Consider the following 23,927-nt stretch of genomic DNA (forward strand, 5'->3'; position numbering starts at 1 on the left):
ACGACGTCCGTTTACTACTTTACTATTTGAATACTTATCCATGCCAAATAGTTAACTAATTCACCTTTTGTCATGTCAGTCATGTGCCTTTTGATCACCGGATACTACTATGTTAATTCCCGATTATAACAACAGTAATAAATCACAATTGAGATATTGTATTTTTACCTACATGAATCGACATTGTAGAAAGGTAGGCAATTTATTACTTTGACGTCGCAACTGTTCTTAAAACTATTATCCCAACAACAAATGCACCAACCATACTATAATGAAATTGATGAACTCTTTGTTTAGGTTACAAGGAAGTAATTATTTACATAGGCGACAATTGTAGCCTTTTTTGGTCCTGTGTTTTAACTATCACAGATCCATTGAAAAAAATGTCGAATTCTGAATTATCAACACCTTTGGGTGTAATTGAAACTGCAAAACACATATGGTGCCGCAGCTTTTTTGATAGAAAAATTGCATTTTGTGAGGGTACTCAACGGTTCCGGAAGTTTTTAAATAGTATAAATGAAGAACACCCCTTGCTAAGTTTGGCACAGAAAATGTTGCCCGTCACTGCGAGTTTTCTCTAAATTTCTCGCTATTTCTACACCAAACGCCAACACTCATTTCTCACTATTTCAATTTTGTTTTCTAATTGCAAGGGCAGCAGAAAATAAATTTACGTCTACCTATTATCTTGGATGTAAAATCTAGGTGTCGCCAGTCATCTTTCTTTACATCCTTTTAACCTTTAAGTAGCAACGTTTTACAAAAAGACAAACTATAAATTTCAGTTGGACTTTGAGAGCATAATTTGCTCTTAACTTTGAGACCAATTTATGATGATGTTACATGTGTAAGGCGTCAAAGAAAAAAATATATTAGCTTTCAAGACATCATAATAAGGCGTCAAAGGAAAAAAAATATATAATAGCCTTTCAAGACGTCATGATTATTACTTGGACTATTCTCCTACTATGAATAATAAAATTATGTATTTTGGACAAAATATTCCGTTCTCCATTACTGTTTACCTTACAACAAAGTTATTTTCATTTACTAGTGTATATTATTCTATCTGGCGGCATTTTGTTCCAGATCATGGTTGTCTTTCTAAAATTGTTTAACACCTCACCCCTATTTTATTTGATTTTGTATTTACATATCGTGTTATAGATAAGATATATTCGTTCAGCATAAAATTATGTATTCAATTGTTTGTTTTAATATGTATTTTGATTGAGTTTAGGTGGCTTGCGAGTCTTCCTCCATTTTGGATTTTGGAATAGCAGATAATTAACGTAACGTTGGTCAAGATCTTTGATGAAATGTGCAAATTTTGAGAGTAATAATGTAGTTTATGTGTAAGACTTTTGATGTCATTATAGACAAATGTTTGTTTAATCATAATTACGGCTGTAATTTCTCAAAAACATTAAGTGTTACTTTTATACTAGAAAGTGTTGTGAATTTACCTATTCTAATCTGTAGCAAGAAAACAAGTTCGGTGACCCCATTTTTTTAATTTTTCTTATCTGATAGCATGTTATAAGAGCTATCTTCTCACATTGTATCTTAAAATTTTATCATGTAGTTTTCTTTCTATCACACACAATTTGATTTTTCATGTATAATCTATACACAATCTTACAATTTTGAAAACCCGTAGCTCATGTAGCTTTACAAAAACAAAGTCCGGTGACCCATACTTTTTATCATATTTTAATGAAAAAGCATGACAAATTATTAAAAAATTCTATCAATTTTAATTAAGACACCCTTGCCACCTTAAGCCATTTCAATTGATTCTTTCTATGTTGTGATGTTACACTGTCGTTTCAGTTAAGGGTGAAGATTGGTTTACATATCATTTGAACATTTAAACCCGCTGCATTTGTTTGCACCTGTCCTAAATCAGGAACCTGATGTTCAGTGGTTGTCGCTTTTTGATGTGGTTCATAAGTGTTTCCCGTTTCTCTCTATTTTTTTTTTTTATAGATTAAAACGTTAATATGTCCGTCAAAGACCTTACTTTGGCCTATAATGGTCTACTTTACAAATTTTTGTTATGTTTAATTGAAACTGTCACTATCAACTATTAAAGTTACTATGAATTGTTATCAAATTGTACTGTAACCTCAAAGTGATGAAAATCATATGGCACCGCATATATATAGACTGTTACCTACCACAGTTGTATCACTTATCGCAATATATAATACATGTAATATGATAACCTGCTTGATTATTTAGTGTAGAATAAAATGCTTATCTATTCAGATGCCTTCTACTCTCAATAATATTTTTCCAAAGCTGGACATCTGGTAATAAAATAAATCAAATATGTATCTTCCATACGACAAATAGGGCAATGAAGTGCGTCTAAATTGTTGATACCAAATTTTGTTTTCCTTGATTGTAACATGTAGGTTTCAGTTAAAATTCTTGCCGATGATAGCTCGTTTCGTTTCACCTTAAATATTAAACATGTTAAAAGCCGAGTTTCAAACTGGGTGAGTTTGACCAATTTTAATTAAGTTTGTATCTTGACGATTTTATGTTGATATTTGAGCTATTTTCTAATTTTATTGTTTCAAAATACCAATGTTGCAGATCTTACTGTATGCTTCCAGATGGTGTATTTTCTCTGAGTTTTTCTATTTCAAACAGATTATATTCCTGTAGAACATATACGGTTCTGTCTAACAATGTACCGCGTGACCTTGGTTTATTGGGAGACGATACTGCCGCAGTAAAATTTCTTTCAAATTTAGATTTCTGCAACTAAAATAGAGTGGAGAAGGTTCACTTTTCGTTTATGGAGCTCGGATGCAAGCGGAGGAGCACCTAAAAGTGAGTAGATCCCTATTGCAGCTGTCTTGGTTGGCAATGATTGACGGTTTATATGGAGTCCCTCAGCAATTTCAGTTGTTCAATAATATGGAAATATTAAGTACAAAGTAGAGATGATCAGTGATCAACTACAGGTATCGTTTAAGGAAAACTGTACTAAATAAACGCATCATAGATACCAGGATTGAAATTTAGTATTTACGCGTCGTTTCGTCTACAAAAGACTCATCAGTGACGCTCGAATCAAAAAAGTTAAAGCCGCCAAATAATGTACGAAGTTGAAAGGCCTGGAGTACCAAAATTCCTAAAAGCTTTGCAAAATACAGCTAAGGTAATCTATTCATGAGGTAGAAACGCCTTAGTATTTCAAAAATTCTAAAATTTTGTTTATGATTATGACCATATGAATAAAAATTCATGTCAACATCAAAGTGTTGACTACTGGGCTGGTGATACCCTCGGGGAATAAACCTCCAGCAGCAGTGATGAATTACACGACTAACGTGTCATATATATAAGTAGCCATGGTTACAAGAAAAATCAATGCCACAATAGCAGGTCAGATTTCAATATACATGTATGTGTGATCATTCTGTAAAGTTTTTATGATGTAGGTTGATTGTTTTACAAGGAATTGATAACACATATTATGTATTGTTTTTGTACATTTTGCAGACTAAAAACAACCCCACTAAGTTCCAAATTCTGTAAAAAAAAAGTGATCACAAAAACCTGTTGGAGGAATCGATAACCCATTTCCGTCGATCTCCCAAAACCACCGACAACACCGTACTATGAATAAGTCTTCAAATGCAACCGCAATAATTTGATATCTATCATAGTGTATTAATGGCTTTTCGTAATTAGATGATTCAGAGTCATGAAAAGAACTTATATGTGATTCAGCGAAGGTGATACGTAAACGATACCGCATCGCAAGCTGCTTGTTCAGCTATGAAAGCAATTCAGAAGACTCAAAAGTCAGGAAACTTAAAACTTCAAATCTATATAAAAAAAGAAAATGTGGTACTAGTTGCAGATTAAATAACTCTACACAAGAGACCAAAATGACACAAAAATTAACAGCTTTAGGTCACTGTACGGCCTTTAACAATGAACAAAGCCCATAGAGCATAGTCAGCTATAAAACGCCCCGAAATGAAAATGTAAAACAGTTCTAACGAGAAAAACTAGTTGGTTTGAGTGTTTCTGATGAAGGTCAAGTCAAAAGAGCGCGTAAGTCACAGAAGACTTATAAAGTAATAATACTTAAGTTTATCCTGCAATGTAATTATTTAAATATGTTATATCATGTATATCTATTAACTACAAAGTCATTTTATAAAATTTACTGTTGCAGAAGTATGAATTATTCTAAGTAATGAGGATGCTTTTATCCCAGATAGAAAATCTTAGCCGTATTGGTCATAATATTTTGGAACTTTTGGTCTTCGGTGCTCTTCAACTTTTAACTAGTTTTGGCTTTCGAACTTTTTTCATCTGAGCGTCACTGGCTGGTCTTATGTGGACGAAACGCACGTCTGGCGTATTAAATTTTAAACTTGATACCTTTTGTTAGCTATTATTCGTGTGTTTCTCTGTCCTATATTTTCTCCCATTTATTTGTATTTAGTCTTGTCATATAAATGTTGTTATTTTAATGTTATATCTAACATTGCCATGAAAGCGGGAGGTTTGGCATGCCACAAAACCAGGTTCAACCCATCATTTTATTTTTAAAATGTCCTGTACCAAGTCAAGAAAATGAACATTGTTATATAATAGTTCGTTACTGTGTATGTTACATTTTAATGTTGTGTTTCTGTTGTGTCGTAGTTTTCCTATTATATTCCCTCAGTTTTAGTTTGTAACCCGGATTTGTATTTTTCTCAATCGATTAATGAATTTAGAATAGCGGTATACTACTGTTGACTTTATTTATTAATATACGGATGTATTTTTATTTCAACCATGTTGAAGTATCAATTTTAAAAGCTCTCAATAATACAAATCATATGACAACACACAAAACATATACATACAATACATTCTAACAATTAAATTTAAGAAAGATGTGGTAAATATCATAAAAAAACCCAAAAAAGTTGAAATAGTTTGCAGTCTTTTGTGCAAATCTGGATTTACGTTAAAAGTCTTTCAACTTGTTATTTGTTATAATATATATATAGTTTTCCAACTGTTTAATGAGTCGTATGTGAACGAAAAGAGCGTGTGGTGTGCCAAATTAAAAGCTTGGTATCTTTGAAGAGTTTTTACATTGAAATGAGAATATAATTTTATATTACCAAACCGAAATATAAGACGAAATGCGCATCTGGTGTAATGACATTTTACTACCTACATTTGTCTATACAAAGGTTTCTGTTTCCCTTCATTGACTATTTCACCTCTTAACTTGTTATTTTTTAAATGTGAGAAACAAGATATATCATGAATATGTCACAATGATGTTTTGTTGATTTAATGGCAGATCAACAAAGCTTACAGTCAATCTTATCTAAAAGTGGTAGCATATTGTATATCGGTTGAATCAATAACAGGGTATGAATGAACGACCTACCCATATTTCAACAAAATCTATTTTTGAAAAAACTTCCTTGTATGATATCACAATATCTTTTCTTTGTTTAAAGAAAACCCTCTGTTAATTTCATACATCAACTTAAACGTTGGAAGACATTAACAGAAAAACAATATAATAAACTACAACAGATGGATAAATACACACCATCGGTCTTATTTGTATTCATGGAAAGCGACCAGAGCCAGCACTACTGAGGATCCATCTAAAATGTGCGTATAGGGGGCTTAAAAGACTGCTGATTTCCGTTTTGTTTTTACAGCTTTTCTCTGTAATGAGACGCATTTGCATAATGAAAACAATTGATTGCATATTCAAAGTATAGTGTTGTCATACCAGATATTAGTTAACACTTTTAAGAAATATGTAACATGCTTAAACCCAGCTCACTGCAATGAGTACCAGCACACCTGAGTCACGGGAATTATTACGCCTTTATAAATGTGTCGTCGAAACAGGTACAGGCGTTCTTACGGCTTTTGCTCAAAATAAACTTTTAGCAGCATACAACGGAAATTTTAAACAATTTCTTGATGACAAAAAACATGAACTATTTCATCTATGGCAATCTAAGAAGTTATCATGCTGTGAATGTCCACCAGCAGGTTACAATTTTAAACGAATGAGTCACATGGACAACTGGATATTCAAAAAGCTTTATGCTGATAATGGTCCTGAAAATAGGTCACACATTCTCCGTAATGGCAGAGATGTTGTACAAGTGTGTCTTCATAAATATGTCACACAAAATATTGCGATTCACGAACTTGATATTAGTGCAATATCGTTTCTCCTTCGAAATTTGATAATATTGCCCGTAAACGAGACCACTACATTGGATATAATTACCACTACAAGAAGTAAGATTTGCCATGCTTATTCAATTAAGTGTTACCCCATGACCTTATTGAATATAACGTGGACTGAATTAGAAAACGCATTAGTAGATCTAGCAGATCCTTCTTACAAAGGAATCATCCGACAACAAATCAAATACTTGCGCAAAGTTGATTTGGAGAAGGAAGAAATAACGAAATTACTTAGTAATGTTGAGGAGGTAAATATATTTAAGATAATGTGCTTGATTCACTACAAAAGTATAACAAGGCTAGTTAGCAATCTTGCACTTCTATAGCTCTATACTTTATACTGTAACAAGACTGGTACTTGACCATTGCTTAGGTGCTTGCTTCACGAAAATGTACAGGGATATATCTTATAACCAGACCTGAATAATTGTAATCATAAATAAGCTGTATTCGATTACATTCTTTAAAGAAATCATTGTTATCATAAATCAGCTACTAGAATAACATATAATTTGATTTAATGAGCACTTTCTCAATACCTTATAATCCTGATTACTTTTTGAATACATTGTGATTACAATAAAAAAACCAGTCTTTATATCTTGACATACAAAGACAACTTCAAATATCTTGACACATCTTACGATTAGGACCATTAGTTTGAGTTTAATTGAATAATCGAAAAGAAATATGAAATCAGGATAATATTTATAACCAATTTATGGATTTTAAAAAATCTTCATGTTTGACATAATTGATATTTGAAGTGAAGGCTTATCATTCTCTGATGTTTTTTTGACAAAAAGAAGACACAATTTTGAATTCTGTTTCATTTTGATAATTCCGTTTCAATGAACAACCGTTTCATTGAACGTATGCATTTGTTAATAATGCTAGTATTAGTGTAGACTTATTTCATTTATTTACTTTGCTAAAAATTGAAAGTTCCAGTTTAGCCTAAGTACAAAGTATAATAAATATATTCATATTTTAAAGATGCATATGTTATATTTGTTATTCTCATCGGATTTTGTCTAATGCTTAGTCCGTTTCTGTGTGTGTTACATTTTAATGTTGTGTCGTTGTGCCTTCTAATATTTAATGCGTTTCCCTCAGTTTTAGTTTGTTACCCCGAGTTTGTTTTTTGTCCATCGATTTACGAGTTTTGAACAGCGGTATACTACTGTTGCCTTTATATATGCTATGATGACTGTTTTATTAAGTTATATTTTTCCTTAACCCTGAGTTATAATCCTTTGTTAATATTGTTATCATTGTCACCTTGGACTATTTTGCTAAATATAGTAGTCCCAGGTGTCACATTTGAATTGACAAATAAAGGTCTGTTTTTATTACCAAAAGTGTGCAATAGTACCAAGGCAATATGATAAAAGATAAAGAAATAATAATCTTATTAGCACAAACTGAAATTGTGAAAATCAGTTCTAATTTTTGTACTTTTGTTTAAGATATCAAGCAATACTATAACAATTTGAGATATTTTTTCACTTGTACTGAAACACATATAACAATCTGTAAAAACCAAGCTTCTTTAGAATTCTTATTCAATCGAAGTCAATAAATTTAAGAGATTAATAATGACAAAGTATAAAATGTTCATGTTTAATCTTTGTGGTATACTAGATGGACGAAATTTGAAGTTACTTTTTAATGACACATAAAATAAAGGAACTCCTAAAAAAATCAAATGGGAAGTATCATATACACTTAACAACATTCATATACCTTACATGGTTCACGCATTTCTTTTTGTAGAAATTCTATCAAATAACATCCTTTGTCAAAATTTGCTACAGTAAAAACTTTTATTTATAAAATTAACATTATTCAAATGTGTTATTGATGATTCATTGTAATCATGATTACTTGCAAATGTAATTATTAATCTAATTAGTTACTTAGAAATGATGTTATCGTTAGTTTTGTTAATAAAGCCTAATCAAACTTTATTAAAGAAAAGGTTATTTCTTTTTCATGTTGTGATGTTACACTACTGTTTCAAATAAGGGCAAAGGTTTGTATTTTGAAACTATCATGAAACTAAGGTTTCAACTCCCTCAGGCAAAGTTGGCTGTAGATGAATTTAGCTATTTATCTTAGGTATTTTTTGAAACAATGCTCTTCAACGATTTTTGGTATTTAAACATCTTCGGATTTAAAATGTTTGGCTTTGAGCGTTCCTGATGAAAGTATATCTAGAAAAGCGCTTCGAACGCCAGATTTTATTAAACGTGTTGTTTTTAATTTTTTTTGTGTACCTATTAAAACGTTTAAACTCACTGCATTATTTGCACATGTCCTAAGCCAGAAAAATGATGTTCAGTAGTTGTCGTTTGTTGGTGTGGTTCATAAGCAAATTTTGGCTTCTCGTTTTTTTATATAGATTAGACCGTTGGTTTTTACGTTTGAATGGTCCACATGTAATTTGGGGCCCTTTATAGCTTGCTGTTCGGTTTGAGTTAAGGCTCTGTGTTAAAGACCTTACAATAACATATAATGATTAACATTTAAAAATTGTATCTTAGATGAAAGACGTGTCTCATTGGCACTCATACAACATACTCTTATATTTGTAAAGCCAATTTTATACATAATTTACAAATTTAAATGTCAAAGGAAATGTGCTAATGGAATCTATGTATATATACTTAGATATTTCCGAGAACAGTCTCTGTTTTTACGAATGTGTCCTTGTTTTATCGAGTGAAATAAAACAAAATTGCTATGGCTTAAAAGGTATTTTGTCAGTATATTTAACACTTATATGACTTTAAAGGTTCAAATATATTACTCTTAGGAAATAGATATATCGTGTATATATGAATTTTTGAGCAATAGTCCTATTTCCACCTGTTAATCGCGTTTTTTCATAGCTTTTTCTTGTGAAATATAAAAAAAGCAACAAACCGAAGTTTCTGTTTGATTAAGAAAGATAAATTATGACTTTAAACGGTATAGGTTTCAAAGACTAAATCAACGTTGAGCGGATTTTATTTTACTTATCAAAAGTAGAATATTTATTACAGGTTTCATAATGAGTAAGAATATGATATTGCTAGATGTCACTACGGGTTTTTTGTTTTATTGTTTTGCTTATGGAGCCTTGGAAGGACGAATTTACCCTATAAACTTTATCAAATGTTTTCATATGTTTTGATAACAAGTGGTCAACTTTCAGTATTAGTGTTGATTCGGTACTGTCACTATTCACATTATTAAAAAATCATTTATCAAGCTATAAAATCAAATTGGTCTTAAACTATGTTTGCAATGTCTGGTGCTTCAATGCAACAATGATCATAGGCATTGTTGGCAGTTTAGTTTATAGTAGTTTGTGTTGTCTCAAAAACAGTTTGTTTTGAAAACAGGTATTACAAGAAGTGAAATCCAGCTCTAATAACAATGTGACTTATCTAAATGGCATGGAAACTAGACTTAGAAAGGAGTTAACCAATAAAACAGATGATATCAACCTGCATACGACTGAAGAAACAAGTCATTATGCAGCACAAGCGCAACACGCGATATCAGAAAAGATACAAAATACAGAAGAACACCTACATAAAGAAATGAAAGAAGTAAAGAAATCTCAAGAAAACAGTTATCAAAAGATTGGAGGAGAACTGCACGAGACAAGGTCAGATATCAAAGAAGTAAAAGAAAATCAAGAGAAAACACAAGGTTAGGATTTAATTTTTCTCTCTCGTTAAGTTCGGAAAGCTATAATGTTTAAGATTTATTGTAAAGGGTAAACAGCTCGATACCATCTTATATGGAATAACTGTTTAATTATTGATATTTTTTCCATGATTATTTGGTAGTACATTTTGTCATTTTTATACGCCCGTCGTCTTTTAGACGGGACGTATTATGGTATACCATTGTCCGTCCGTCCGTCCGTATGTCCGTCTTTCCGTCTGTCCGTCCGTCCGTCTGTCTGTCCGTCCGTCGTCCACACTTCGGACAATAAATCAAAAACACTTTCACCAATTTCCATGAAACTTAAGTGAATTGTTTATATCTATTGATGTAAGCTCCCTTTCAATTCTTATAAATTTCAGATTTTAAGTTTTGGATTTATGGGGCTTTATTCATAAAAAAAGGGGGATTTTCAACACTTCGGACAATAACTCAAAAAAGCTTTCACCAATGTCCATGAAACTTTGGTGAATTGTTTATATCTATTGATGTAAGCTCCCTTTCAATTTTTATAAATTTCAGATTTTAAGTTTTGGATTTATGGGTCTTTATTCATAAAAAAGGGGGATTTTCAACACTTCGGACAATAACTCAAAAAGGCTTTCACCAATGTCCATGAAACCTTCAGATTTTACATTTCCGTGTTATGAATTTTTATGCTTAAAAAAGGGGGGATTTTCCAATTTTGGGACAATAACTAACACTTTCACAAAATTTTATGCAACTTTGATAAATTGTTTATATCTATTGACATAAGCTCCCTTTCCATTTTTATAAATTTTAGATTTTACGTTTTCTTAAGTAATGAATTTTTATACTTAAAAAGGGGGGATTTTATGAAACTTTGGTGAATATATTAATGTAACATGCCTTTTGATTTGTATACATATTTCTAGTTGATCATATAAATTCATTTAAAGCATAAAAGACAAGTTAAAAGAACAACGGGCGTATCATGCGCTTAAGCGCAGCCCTTTATTTGTTTTTGTAAATATTTGTTCTCTTAAGTTTTTGGCTTAACCAAGTAGGGCAAACCGTACAAGTAATTGCAAGAAAAGAGAGCTCTATGTGCTGGATTTTCTCGCTGAATTGAAGACCCATTGATGGCCTTTGATTTGTTTTATGATCTTTGCTCGGATTGTTGTGTCTTTGACACATTCCTTTTTTAAATTCTCAATTTCATCAAATGCTAAGATAAAAGTCACTTAAACATGCATACTATAAATGTTTAATCATATGCATTTATTGAATTTAAAATCCATTTCAGTTACACTGGTAGAAATGTCACGAACAATAAAGAACTTAGAGATGTTCGTGAGGTATGAAAGACCTAACGTACTCGTACCCGCGGAAGCATGTTCAGGTATGATATCTTTAACACCAGTACTTTCACACATATATTTAATATCCGGCAGGTGTTGTATTTAAAAGAAATGAAGAAAAGAAAAAGAAAAAAATATTATAACTTTTACTTATAGCAACGAAATATACAAAAATCAATGAATTAAAACAACGTTTTATTCTAATAATATAATTGTGTATGCTCATTGTAAAAAACAATAAGATTAATACCCTTTTAATCCTAGATGCAATGGAACGTCCTGTCCTGTGGCAAATAGCAACTCCTGAGCACTGGAAACTCGAAGCTGTAGAAGCAACTCTGAGAAGTCCATTACAGAAAGATGATTTTTTTAAGATAAAATTTGTGAAGAAAGGCTCCTTGATTATGTTGACAACAATAGCAGCAAGTGTAATTAGTGATTCTCAAGCATTCGAATCCGCGGTTATGTCGTTCCTGACGAAACTGATAGAAGACTGTGATATCAATACAGAAATACCTAGCCGGGTTGACGTAAAGATTCATATATTGAATGCTAATGAAGGTTTGTGAAATTCGGGAACACCAAAAAAGATGACAGATGAAAAAGTGGGAATTTCATTGACTTAATAATATATTTCTTATAGTTTTCAAAACCTATTCACAATTTTTAAGCTTGAAAAGGTGACCTATTCCAACGGCACGTCCTATCACCTTGTATGTAGTAAGAGGACCCCCCCCCCACCGCGAGATAAAGCCATTTATTTTTACCTCGAACGAAACCACATAGGGTTACACTTGTTTATTAACGTGCAGAGGACAACGCAGCACTCTATAATATGCATTGATTCCCCATTGTGACCCACAAAAGAGCCAAACAGAAGACATAGCAACTTTACCTGACCATATAGGAAAATAGGTATTTAGTTGGATCTTAACACGTACTTGTGATTTGGTTAAAACCGGTTTTGTTCAAAATATACGAAGAAATGTCGAAATGTTCAGGACTTAATTAAATCCGTATTTTGGTAGGATGGTGCAAGCATGCGATTTTTATTGCGTCTTACACTTTGAGAAGCGAATAATCTTCAACTACTTTATTCAAATATTGTGTAAAAACGTTAATTTTGAGCTATGAAAGTCAAGTGGCTCGAGTATTTTTCGGAGGAAGTTTTAAAAAATTGCAAAGAAATATTTTTACATTGGGTTAGCTTTCATTAGTCTTAACTATCTATAGATTAACAACTTTTGGTTATTAAAATAGTAAGGTAAATATTTTATAATTTAGAATCATCATTGAAGGTGGGGGACGATTTCGCAGATAATTAATTATATTGATGTGCCATTTGTATGCAAGAGTGACATTTCGTTGTATTATGTGCCAATTCGAAAAAGTTATGCGAGTATTCTCTCCCCTTAACAGGTTCATTATTTTATAATTAAGTTTAGGTTTCTGATATAATTTTGAATAATTACAAAATGTATCAATTCAATATATTTCAGTTTTTGTTATTGGTGTATCAAAAACATTGATGTACGAATATAATTTCATAAATTTGAAACGTTTAAAATGATTACATACCAATATAAAGAACCGTTCATCATTTTTGAAAAAGACTATGAACGAAAATCGATTTATTTATCTTCCCTTGGTGACAGATTGATTGGGAAATGAACCAGCGTAATATAATGGTAATCACAGAGAGGGACCAGCAAGCAATTTTTAATTGTAGCCTATTCAACGTTAAAACAATTTTCCACTATAAACGAATATTACTTTATACAAATATAAGGACTTTGTTAGCTAAATCTACAAATTTTATTAGATATTATGATTTTTTATTGCAATAGATTAATATGCTAGAAGACACTTTTGCATCACTACATACAAGTCAAGTCCTGAATTCAGTATATATTATCTACAATTTACCTTTTATTCGTGGTAAACTCCATGAACACATAACATGTCAAAATCAAAAATAATAAAGTCATTGCGATGGGGTCGTTTAAATAAGAATTGGAAGTCATATTGAAGTTTTTTGTAACTTTATGAAAAAGTTGCATAGAAACTTATAAAAATGTCAAAAGTGTTATATATTGTATTCGCAAGGTAAATTTTGTTAAAAGGAATTTATTAAAATGCTCAAATTTTCGTTCAAAAACGAAAAATGAAATAATACGCCAACAAGAAACGGATGAGGTAGCTGTTTCTGACCTTTCTGACTAATTTTTTTTTTTATATAACGCACGATTTGATACAAATCTCACGTTTTGAAGATCATGAAAGAATAAGAAAATAAGTAAGTTGCGTTTAAATATTGGAAATAAAAATGGTCAGGGCTTTTCTTATATTTCATAGGGAACTTAGGGTTAACAGCACGTGATTTACTACATATTATCTGACACTAATTGTCCACTATACAATTTCCCCCTATAAGGTCATAGTGTCATTATAAGGTAAACCTTACATATCTATATTTCTGTGTAGTGGTATCACAATGTAATCCATTTGTTATGTTGTTAAATTGGTTTTTTTTTTACATTGATGTTTAACTGTCTTGAAGTGCCACATTCAGCGTCTGCTAATATGTTGAGTCTATAGTCCTACCTGCATTCTGTCCGAAGTTGTGTTATGTAAAATAACATCTGAGTAGGTAGATGAAGATAGCGGGGTCAACACAATATCATAACAAAGTAGAGTAAAGTTAAATGTCATGACAACTGTACAACATTCGCAAAAATAAAGATTGATTAAAAACCAATCAAAGATAATAGGCTTGACATTTTCTTCGCCAGATGTGCATTTAATAAAACTGTTTTAACTTGTTTTGCAGTATCTATAAGTTGTGAACTCCCGCATGTAGATCTACCTCAACTAAATTCAGGTATGTTTATTACAATTATCTTAATTTGGCGATAACATTCACAGCAGAGCTAAGAGGAATAGTACCATAGATCATTATTAGATTGCCTTGCACCAGTAAAGACCGATCAGGAAGACGATTGTAGTATTCTGTTATCATAGGTAAATATTTTAAACAAAATTCGTAAATAATATTTGCAAAACTAAATGATACGTGCTCATAAGAGTCCAACGCAAATCAAATTGAAAAGCAACTTCTAAAGCACTAGTATGAAAAATTACGATAAAGCTATGGTTATGGCCTTTTTAATTGGCTAGATATCATATAACAAAATAAAACATTTCCTGTATATTTTAATGGTTTTGCAAAAACATCAGTCTTACAATTACTCCATTACTTGACATTTTCCTCAAAATCTACGGAATTTCCTGATGGCGTGATATGTTCTTTAAATGGTAGACATGTGGTTTTAACTTTTACCAACAGTGTTTTTGTAATAATCTATATGAATTTCATATGTATTTGAGTATAATTCAAAGCAAACTGCACTTAGTACATGCTTATAATTGGATCTTATTCTATACACATCTTTGCATTAGTGCTATTATATATATATATATGTTACAGTGAATTTGTAAAATTTAGGGATTATGTAGAATCCCTATTTTTTCAGGGAATATGTAGAATCACTAAAATCATTAGTAGTTATATATAATCCCTGAAAATAACCAGTGGTTTTACATAGTCACTGAACATTTTAATAATTATTCTACAAATATCTTAATTAGAATTCAGGGATTATGAATAATTCAAGAATCCTTTGTTTGATAAAAGAAATGAATGAATATAGACGAATTATCATTTTTTATATTCATATTCCTTGACAGATAAAATAATTTATCTTTTAAACACAGTGATGATCCTTATAATCGAGGATTTTTTTAGTAAGGATACAACTCCTTGATGTAACCAAGACAGGGTTTCGAAATAAAGCTGAAGACTTCAAAATGTATGATGTCAAGATTCCCTTTATAGCAATAACTTGTATGTAACACGTCTTGTTTGTTCATTAAAAGCCAGCGTCAAATTCAAATGGATATTGATGTTCTATTTGTAAATCCACAGAACATGTCATTTGTGGTATATGTAAAAAAAAAAAAATGGTGAAGATAATTATGGAACATCTTTTTTTCTGTTATTTTGTGTCTGTTCAAATGAACAAGAATTCAAACATAGAGAACTAAGGCATCTAAATGTATATAGAAAACTAAGGATTGACAATTACAACAACATTTTAAAGGAAGCTAGGTAATGGTGTAATATTGTAATATTCTCATAACAATTCCACAGGGTAAAAAACGCCGAAGGGAATCCCAAACCAACATAATGTTAATCGTTCACCTAAAGTCTGAAAAAGGATATCACCTGGCCAAAACAAATCATGGTTTTTTGCTCGAACCTGTATGAGATTGCTTATTCCTTTTTTTTGGGGGGGGGGGGTGGGGGGTGGAGAGGGGGTATTTATAGATGTTTTTACGTTTTTACTGAACACTTTATTTCTTAGGCGGGTCATAAAATCTGATTCGATATTGAAGGAAAATGTTTTCTAAAATTTGGATATACATTAGTTTAAACATTTTAACATATTCTGCCTAATATTTAAAAAAGAAAAAAGAAACAAGATATTTATGTTTTTAAAAATTAACTCCATATATATAATTTATTTGTCAATCGCCAATGGCAGTCAGCAGGGTTTAAGGGTCTAAATCAATTTTTTTTTTCTTATATAGGATTTCGCTATATATTTCTATAAATGAACTTTATCTTATACTTTAAAGAAAAAGAAAAAAAATTGGGGTCACCGTTCATTTTCGCTCACAATCTGCCTTCTAAAGAAGCATACATTTTTGTAAAGCCTAAAGGTACTATTTTTTTAATAGGAGAAATAGAGGTAATATCGAAATAAAAAAAATAACCTAATTACAGAAATCAGTTACAGGTGCTTCAGTAAGACCCCTTTTTTGCCCCAAAATATAGCAATTTTATAAAATTGTGAAAATGTAATCTTTAAGCTATATTTTGGAAAGTAAAATGCGTCTGCTACATAAATATGATCTTTTTTTGACAATGCAATGCACAAATATTGCGTTCTAGCATCATTAAGTCGTGCTACATTAATGAAATCTTCAAAAGGAGTAGGTCCGGTAAACACTTTAGTATCTACTTTAGTCGAATCAATAAGTATATGTGAGTTGGTTTCCGTCTAAAATAAAAGAGGCCGCATTCGTGTTCATTCAAAATATTGAAATGTATGTTGTATATGATGATAATACAAAACATATATAAAGGTTGATGATGAACACGCATGCGGCCAATTTCATTTTTGACCAAAAATATCTGAAAAGTGATGTTATTGCAGATTTGAAAGATTTTCATATTTAAGCTTGAATCAGAGCGTTGTTAATGACTAAATCAGTTAAAATCTTTCACATGAACTACCGTAATCAAATCAATTGAAATAGACATATAAGTGTGTAAAAAGTGTCCAAAAACTTTCGTTAGATGAACCTGAAATTGGAAGCCAAAATCGGTCCTTACCAGACCTACTCCTTTAACAATTATTTAGTTTATGTACAGCTTATTTGAAAACAATAATAAAAAATATAGGTCACCGATGTGTTAAAAAAAGATATTTCAATTTAAATGCCACAAAATGGCATTTTTGGATCAAAGGGAGATAATTTAGAGCTTTTTCAATGATATAAACATTTTAAAAGTCATCTGGGGGCAAACAGAATCGATTTTATTGGTTGATTCTTGTACCATATCATAAAGTTATTTCTAATAGTGTAATAAATAAAATTTGTAATGAAAAAACAAATGTTTAAGTTTTTACTGAAAATTTTGTACCGCGAGCCTCCTTAAGAACATCCGTTGTTCGATCTGTTAGTCAAATGCGTTTTGTTAAAACAATACTTTCCACTTTTTTGGTCTTTTAGAAATGTGGTTTGTACTGTAAATGTGTAAATTGTAAACTGTAAATTTGTTAAACATGCACACAAACAAAAATTGCGGTTTTTATCCAACAGAATCATATGTTTGAACGTAGTTTTCAATTTAGACTCATATTCAATAATTTTACATCTGCATGATCGACCAAAGAATTGTCAATAATTGTCTGCAGTGACAGAGGATCTTCAGAAACACTTTGACACTGTTTAAGTTGCACTTTGTAAATACAGCTGTTTCCCAAACCACGCCTTTATGGGAAGATTTAGAAAATTAATTTTGTTTACATACTGGTTCCCAGCTATGCTCTCTGTGTTCAATCTCATAGAGACATAACTTGCGAATGTTACCAGTAAATATACATGTGCATATTGTTTACATTGAAATCTGGTAACCCATCATTCGAGAATGGGGTAGTTAAGCACATTAGTATTAGTTTAAACTCGATAAGTTTAGGGCATATAAACGTTGAAAATATGCCGCTATGCCCTATATTTTGACCTTTGAAAAAAAAATTGTAGTGCATATGAACTTTCAATTCTAGGATAAGATTCATAGTAAAAGTGGTACAGATTTAGCCGTAAAAGGAGATCCTATGGGAAATTGCATTATCAATATTTACAGAAATGCAACCTATATAGAGTGAAAAAATAGATCATTCAGAATTTAGCCAAAGTTGCTTCATCTCGCAGATTTTTGAAAAATTAACTCAAATATGAAGTTTTATAAATAATTCATGAAGATTGATAGAATTCTGGGCCTTAGATATCATGACTCAGCATAAATTCACAGTTTACAGTATGCATAGTTTACATAAAGTCCTGAATACAAAATTAATTCATAATATTTGCATATATGTAATTCAAATTGATAAGAAGTGCTTAAGACGTGTCACGGTACTTGTCTATCCCAAATTCATGTATTTGGTTTTGATGTTATATTTGTTTTCTCGTGGGATTTTGTCTGATGCTTGGTCCGTTTCTGTGTGTGTTAGTTACATTATAGTGTTGTGTCGTTGTTCTCCTCTTATATTTATGCGTTTCCCTCAGTTTTAGTTTGTTACCCCGATTTTGTTTTTTGTCCATGGATTTATGAGTTTGAACAGCGGTATACTACTGTTGCCTTTACTTATGTATACTCTTTGCAGTCAATGAAACTAACGATCCTTCCTAAATATTATTTATGGGATGTTTGTGTCCTGTCGAAAACCCAAAAGTAAACCATAACACCTAAGTCTGCTTTTTTGTAGCCACGGCATAAAAAAATACAAGCTAGACATACAGAAATAGTTCAACAAAACTTACAATAGTGTGTTCTATCCTGAATATGTACAAAATATTCCAAACTGCTAGAACAGCAGAATAATGTAGGAAATTTGACGCCCCTAGGGGCAAAAAACATTGAAAATTACCCTCCTGGGTCATGAAACTAATATTATAACTTGTAAATGCCATGATTTTATGATTTTCAAGTTCTTATTATAGAAAACAATAACTATGCTTAGAAGTTATGCAACAATCAGATGTTAGCAGTCATCTCTATAACATTTTAAGTGAATTTATATCTCAGACAGGTATCAGCATACATACAACTATTGCAAATATGGCTTTATTTGAACACTTTTAGTATATTTATTAGGTAAATTGTATCAGATATATGGTTACAGATGATACTGTTGTGACAAGAATTTTAAATTGACCATTTGAGGTAGAAAATATGAACTTTAATTGACAAATAGGCATACAGTAAGATGTAGACTGGAGACAGAGGCGAGAATTGGATACTTTATATAATCTTGAATGTTGTAATGATTGACTGCTAAACATTACATTTATATTATTCTGATATGCTTTCAATATGTTATCAAAACAGTTTGAAATAGGTTCTAAGCATTTTATATCAGAAAATATGCAAATAGAGTAAGCTGGCAATAATTAAAGTCTTGTTTTCAAATTCTTTGAAATATTGAAACAGTGGAGGGGGTATAAAATGTTCAGTAAAAAACCCCCATAGAGTATACACAGTGATTTCTTTAAGGCTATAATTCTTATAAATGAGTATTAATGTGAGAAAAACTGATTTTAGAGAGTTTTCTATTTGAATAGATGTTTGTATAGGTTGCACTCTGTAAATACAGCTGTTTCTAAAACCACGCCTCTTTTGGGGAGATTTAGAGTATTCATAGAAAATTGATTTTGTTTACATACTGGTTCCCAGTTATACCTTCGGTGTTCAATCTCATAGAGACATAACTTTCGAATGTTACCAGTAAATATACATGTGCATATTGTTTACATTGAAATCTGTGGTAACACCTCATTCGCGGTAGGGGTAGTTAAGAAAATTAGTGTTAGTTTAAACTCTGAAAAGTTCAGGGCATATAAACGTTGAAAATATGCCGCACAGCCCTATATTTGGACCTTTGAAAAAAAAATGTAGTGCATATGAACTTTCAATTCTATGATCAGATTTTTTTAAAAATTCATAGTAAAAGTTTTAGCCGTAAACGGAGTTCCTATGGGAAATTGCATTGTCAATATTTATAAAAATGCACGCTTTCCTCGCGAAGTGGTATTAACTGTATGTGGATTCTGAACAACTATAAAAAACTGCTGGATAATTCTAAATCTCGATCTATCTCTTAAGTTAGTTCTATCAGAACTTTTGACTTATCACTCCCGTATAACACCATTACCCACGTGAAATTGAAAAATAGTCTAATAGAAAGAAACATCCACACAGCTTTTTAACATATAAATGGTTGCATACGCAACGCATTTATAACTTTATTATACCATATGGCATATTTTGTTGATAGTGAAAAAAGGTAAAACATGCTACACATAGGAACAAGTATGCTAGAATGTCTTACTGACAATATCTATGTTGAATTTCGAGGTAGACTTTTTCAACAAATTGTCGGCATTCCTGATGAAACGAACTGTTCCTGCTAACCTGTTCTTATTCGCATATGAGTCGGAGTTCCTTTATACACTTGTTTAAATCAAGAATGTCAAAGGAGCTAGATCATTATATTCACATTCAGAAATATCGATGATGTCCTTTCCATTAAAAAACGAGACGATTTTAATACTGATATTATCAATTTCTCCGGCTTATAAGTAGCAATATACCAACTTTATATCTGCATATGGGATATACATTTCAAACCTATTCGGTATTCAAGAGCTAGCAGCCGCCACTCAGACCTTGTTAAACGTCACCAGTGTCCAAGCATAATGTTAATAAACATTTTATTTTTGTAAAAAAAAAGGTTCACCGGGGGATACTTAGACCGTGATAAAAAACAAATCCGTGTTCTTTTATTCGTCTTTGTAAATTATTAATTTTACTGTTTATGTTTATTTGTAATATTCATTTGACGTTGCTCGGTACTTATGTATCCCGTCGTTTTGTTATTGTCCTATGATACATGTACATTTTTGTATTCTTGTCTTTTGTTGACATGCTTTCCCTATATGCCTTATTGTGTTTTCTTTATTGACATATCATTTTGTTTTTATAATGATCAAGTTTAGAACACAATGTTGACTGTTTGCTTTCTTCACACATCATTTTCAGTATAATGGAATTTTACGCATCTTTCATACAAATGAGAGGTTTAGTTATCTTTGAAATTAGTTTTAATCCACTATTTGCTACATAACAAAATGTGTGTACCAATTGAGGAATTTGACAGTTGTTATCCACACGTTTTAATTCTTTTTTTTTTCATTTGATTAAGGACTTTCTGTTTTTCAATTTTTCTCGGAGCTGATTTTTTGTTTGTTTTTTTAAATTTTTACTACGTATGAGCAAATCTAACTTTTACCAAAAGTATTTTCTAAAGCCTGCGAGTTGATTAATAACGCTTTTGATGAACTTCTATTTTGGCTAACGTTTCATTTTTCATGTTAATTTTGAAGCATATGTTTATTATACACCTATTGAGTTTTGATAACGTAATAAACAAACAAATATACATTGTAATATGACTACAATCCAACCAGACATTTGTACATATATCTTTACCATTGCGTTGTCAGTATATTTTTGATTTATGAGTTTGACTGTTGTTACGGTCAGAAATCACCTTTAAATTTTACCCAACAAAAGACACAAATCAATTTCAAAATTTCACAAGATTTATTATACAAAAGTTTAAAAGAAGTATTACACAAATATTACTGTCAACTTAACTGTCAAAATAAGAGTCCAATCTTTTGTCTTTGTCTGTATCCGGAAATCTTCTCTGAATCCATTCTGAATATAATGTAAACAAAAATACATAGTATATACAAATTGGTTTTATAAGCTCTAGATAAAGCATCTACTAGTTTTACTACTACATTATCTTTACCCTTAAAATGTTTAACAATTACATCATATTCCTGTAACAATAAACTCCACCTGGTCAACCTCTGATTCTTGTTTCTAATTTTACGTATGAAAAAGAAAGGATTATGATCAGTACAAACAAGAATAGGATACATAATGTTAAAGTGCTGACAACATTGCAAAACACTCTTTTTCAATAGTTGAATAATGTTTCTGATATTTATCTAATTTCTTAGAAAAATATGATACAGGTTTCTCAACATTAACATCTGTCTCTTGATATAAAACCGCTCCAAATCCTACATCGCTTGCATCAACGGCAAGTTTAAATTGTTTTTCAGAGTCTGGAGTAATCAGAACTAGACTAATAGTTAAAAGATTAAAAGTGATTTGCTATTTTCAAAATCGTTTTGACAATTTTCACTCAATGAAATAAGCCATCTGGTGTTTCAAAAGCTGATATTTCACGAGCTCTCTGTGTCAATGCAACTTACCAATAACCTTTCAACAAATCAAATTTGCCTGACCAATTTTTTCAATACAATTGTCTATCCTTGGAATCGGATAGGAATCAGATTTTTAAATTGTATTTACTTTTCTGAGATAAGTCACGAAACGAAAGGTTTTATCTGGTTTTGGCACAAGGAGACGATGAGAGCTCCATTAACTGTTACTCGGCTCAATAATATCATTGCCAATCATATATTTAATTTCTTTTCTCATAACTTCAAGTTTGAGTGGATTGAGCCGATAAGGATGTTGCTTGATTGGAGAAGTATCATCTACATCAACATCATGACAAACAGCAGTGGTTTTAATTGGCACATCTGGAAAAGATTTTTAAATACAAATACTAAAGCTTTTATTTCTTTTCTTACATCAAAAGTCAGATGTGCTAGTTTTGAATCTAAATTTGACAAAATTTCTGATGTTTTTAATCTAACTGTCTCTTCCATAGTTTTAAAACGAAAAGGTTGTTTAATTACATCTGGTTTGTCATGATATTTCTCAAATTAACCATGCCTAAAGTGGCAACTGGTTTACTCTCACATTCATTAGTACGCTCAAAATATGGTTTTAACATATTGATATGACACAATCTTTTTTTTTGCGCTGACCTGGAGTTTTGACAATATAATTCAACTCATTAATTTTACTCTCTATTGTATAAGGACCACAATATTTAGCCTGTAAAGGATGTCCAGTGACTGGCAAAAATACAAATACCTTATCACCAGGCTCAAAAACTCTGTCCCTGGCATCTTTATCCTACCATATTTTCATCTTGTTCTGTGCATTTTTCAAGTTTTTCTGAGCGATTTGACAAGCAGTATACAATTTTTCTTTAAATCTAGATACATAGTCTAAAATATTCAAGTCAGTTTGTTCAGGAAGCCACTTTTTCTTAATAAATTTTAACGGTCCTTTTACAGTATGGCCAAATACCAACTCTAAGGGACTAAATCCAAGGAATTTTTGAACAGTCTGTCGGACTGCAAAAAGTAGAAAGTGAACTCTATCATCCCAGTCTCTGTCAAATTGAAGACAAAAAGATCTAAGCATGTTCTTCAATGTTTGATGAAAACGTTCTAAGGCACCTTGAAAAATTTGATAAGAGCTTTGACAATAGTAGGTGTCTTGATATTTCATAAAGGAATAGCCTTATGAAAACGAGTGGATGAACACATGATGGTCAATAAATACGCATTTCAAGTCTTGGTCTTTGGTAAAGGTTTGTCAGAGGTTGGAATAGGCAGAAGTGGTGCTGGTGGTATTTTCTGGTTAGGCTTACCAACAACCTGGCGTATATGACATGATTTGCAGTATTCTGCGACATCATTTCGAAGTCTGGGCCTGTAGAAATGATGCAATATCTTATGGCAAGTTTTTCTTATACCTAAGTGTCCAGCCAAGGGAGTGTCATGGGCAAGACCAATAATTTCTTGCCTATAAACTTTAGGCACCACCACTTGGTATACCACTCTCCATTCCTCCTCTGGGTTAGCATCAGGAGGCCTCCACTTCCTCATTAAAATGCCGTCCTGATGGTAATAGCATTCAGAGACTTTGTCTGCTTCCTCCTGTGGCTGAGCTGAAGAACCTCAGTGTCTTTATTTCGTTCTTCAAATAAAGTCTTTCTGTATAATGAATGTCTGTTTACGTCTGGCCATGGCATAATAACATTTTTGTTAACACTTGGTGATCTCATTATGGCCTTTTCTGATCTACCAGGACCTTCAATATCAGCTAGGATAGTGTCAGAAAGGTCAATGTAATCAAACTGGTCTTCTTGCAAATCCTCCTTTTGTTGTTTTCTAGCAATCGCCCTAATAACAAAACAAGCTGGGTACAATTCAGCATCATCTTCAGTTGATTTAACATCCACCACCGGTTCACTGGTAACAATTGGTTCAGTAACC

General features: G+C 31.5%; 2 protein-coding genes across 2 annotated transcripts in view; one reads left to right on the forward strand and one right to left on the reverse strand.

The window, feature by feature from the left end:
• Positions 1-23,927, reverse strand: part of LOC139498222 (uncharacterized) — a 294,491-nt gene that overhangs the window by 180,992 nt on the left and 89,572 nt on the right. The window lies entirely within an intron of this gene.
• The window catches only part of LOC139499254 (uncharacterized), a 59,695-nt gene continuing 41,285 nt past the window's right edge, over positions 5,518-23,927 (forward strand). The window contains exons 1-5 of the mRNA XM_071287928.1: positions 5,518-6,506; positions 9,648-9,960; positions 11,246-11,341; positions 11,565-11,861; positions 14,131-14,181. Of these exons, the coding sequence (XP_071144029.1) occupies positions 5,844-6,506; positions 9,648-9,960; positions 11,246-11,341; positions 11,565-11,861; positions 14,131-14,181 (1,420 nt within the window). The 5' untranslated portion in view covers positions 5,518-5,843. The remainder of the gene's footprint in view (positions 6,507-9,647; positions 9,961-11,245; positions 11,342-11,564; positions 11,862-14,130; positions 14,182-23,927) is intronic.

The sequence above is a fragment of the Mytilus edulis genome, chromosome 12 (assembly GCF_963676685.1).
Source record: "Mytilus edulis chromosome 12, xbMytEdul2.2, whole genome shotgun sequence".
In the NCBI taxonomy this organism is placed as follows: Eukaryota; Metazoa; Mollusca; class Bivalvia; order Mytilida; family Mytilidae; genus Mytilus; species Mytilus edulis.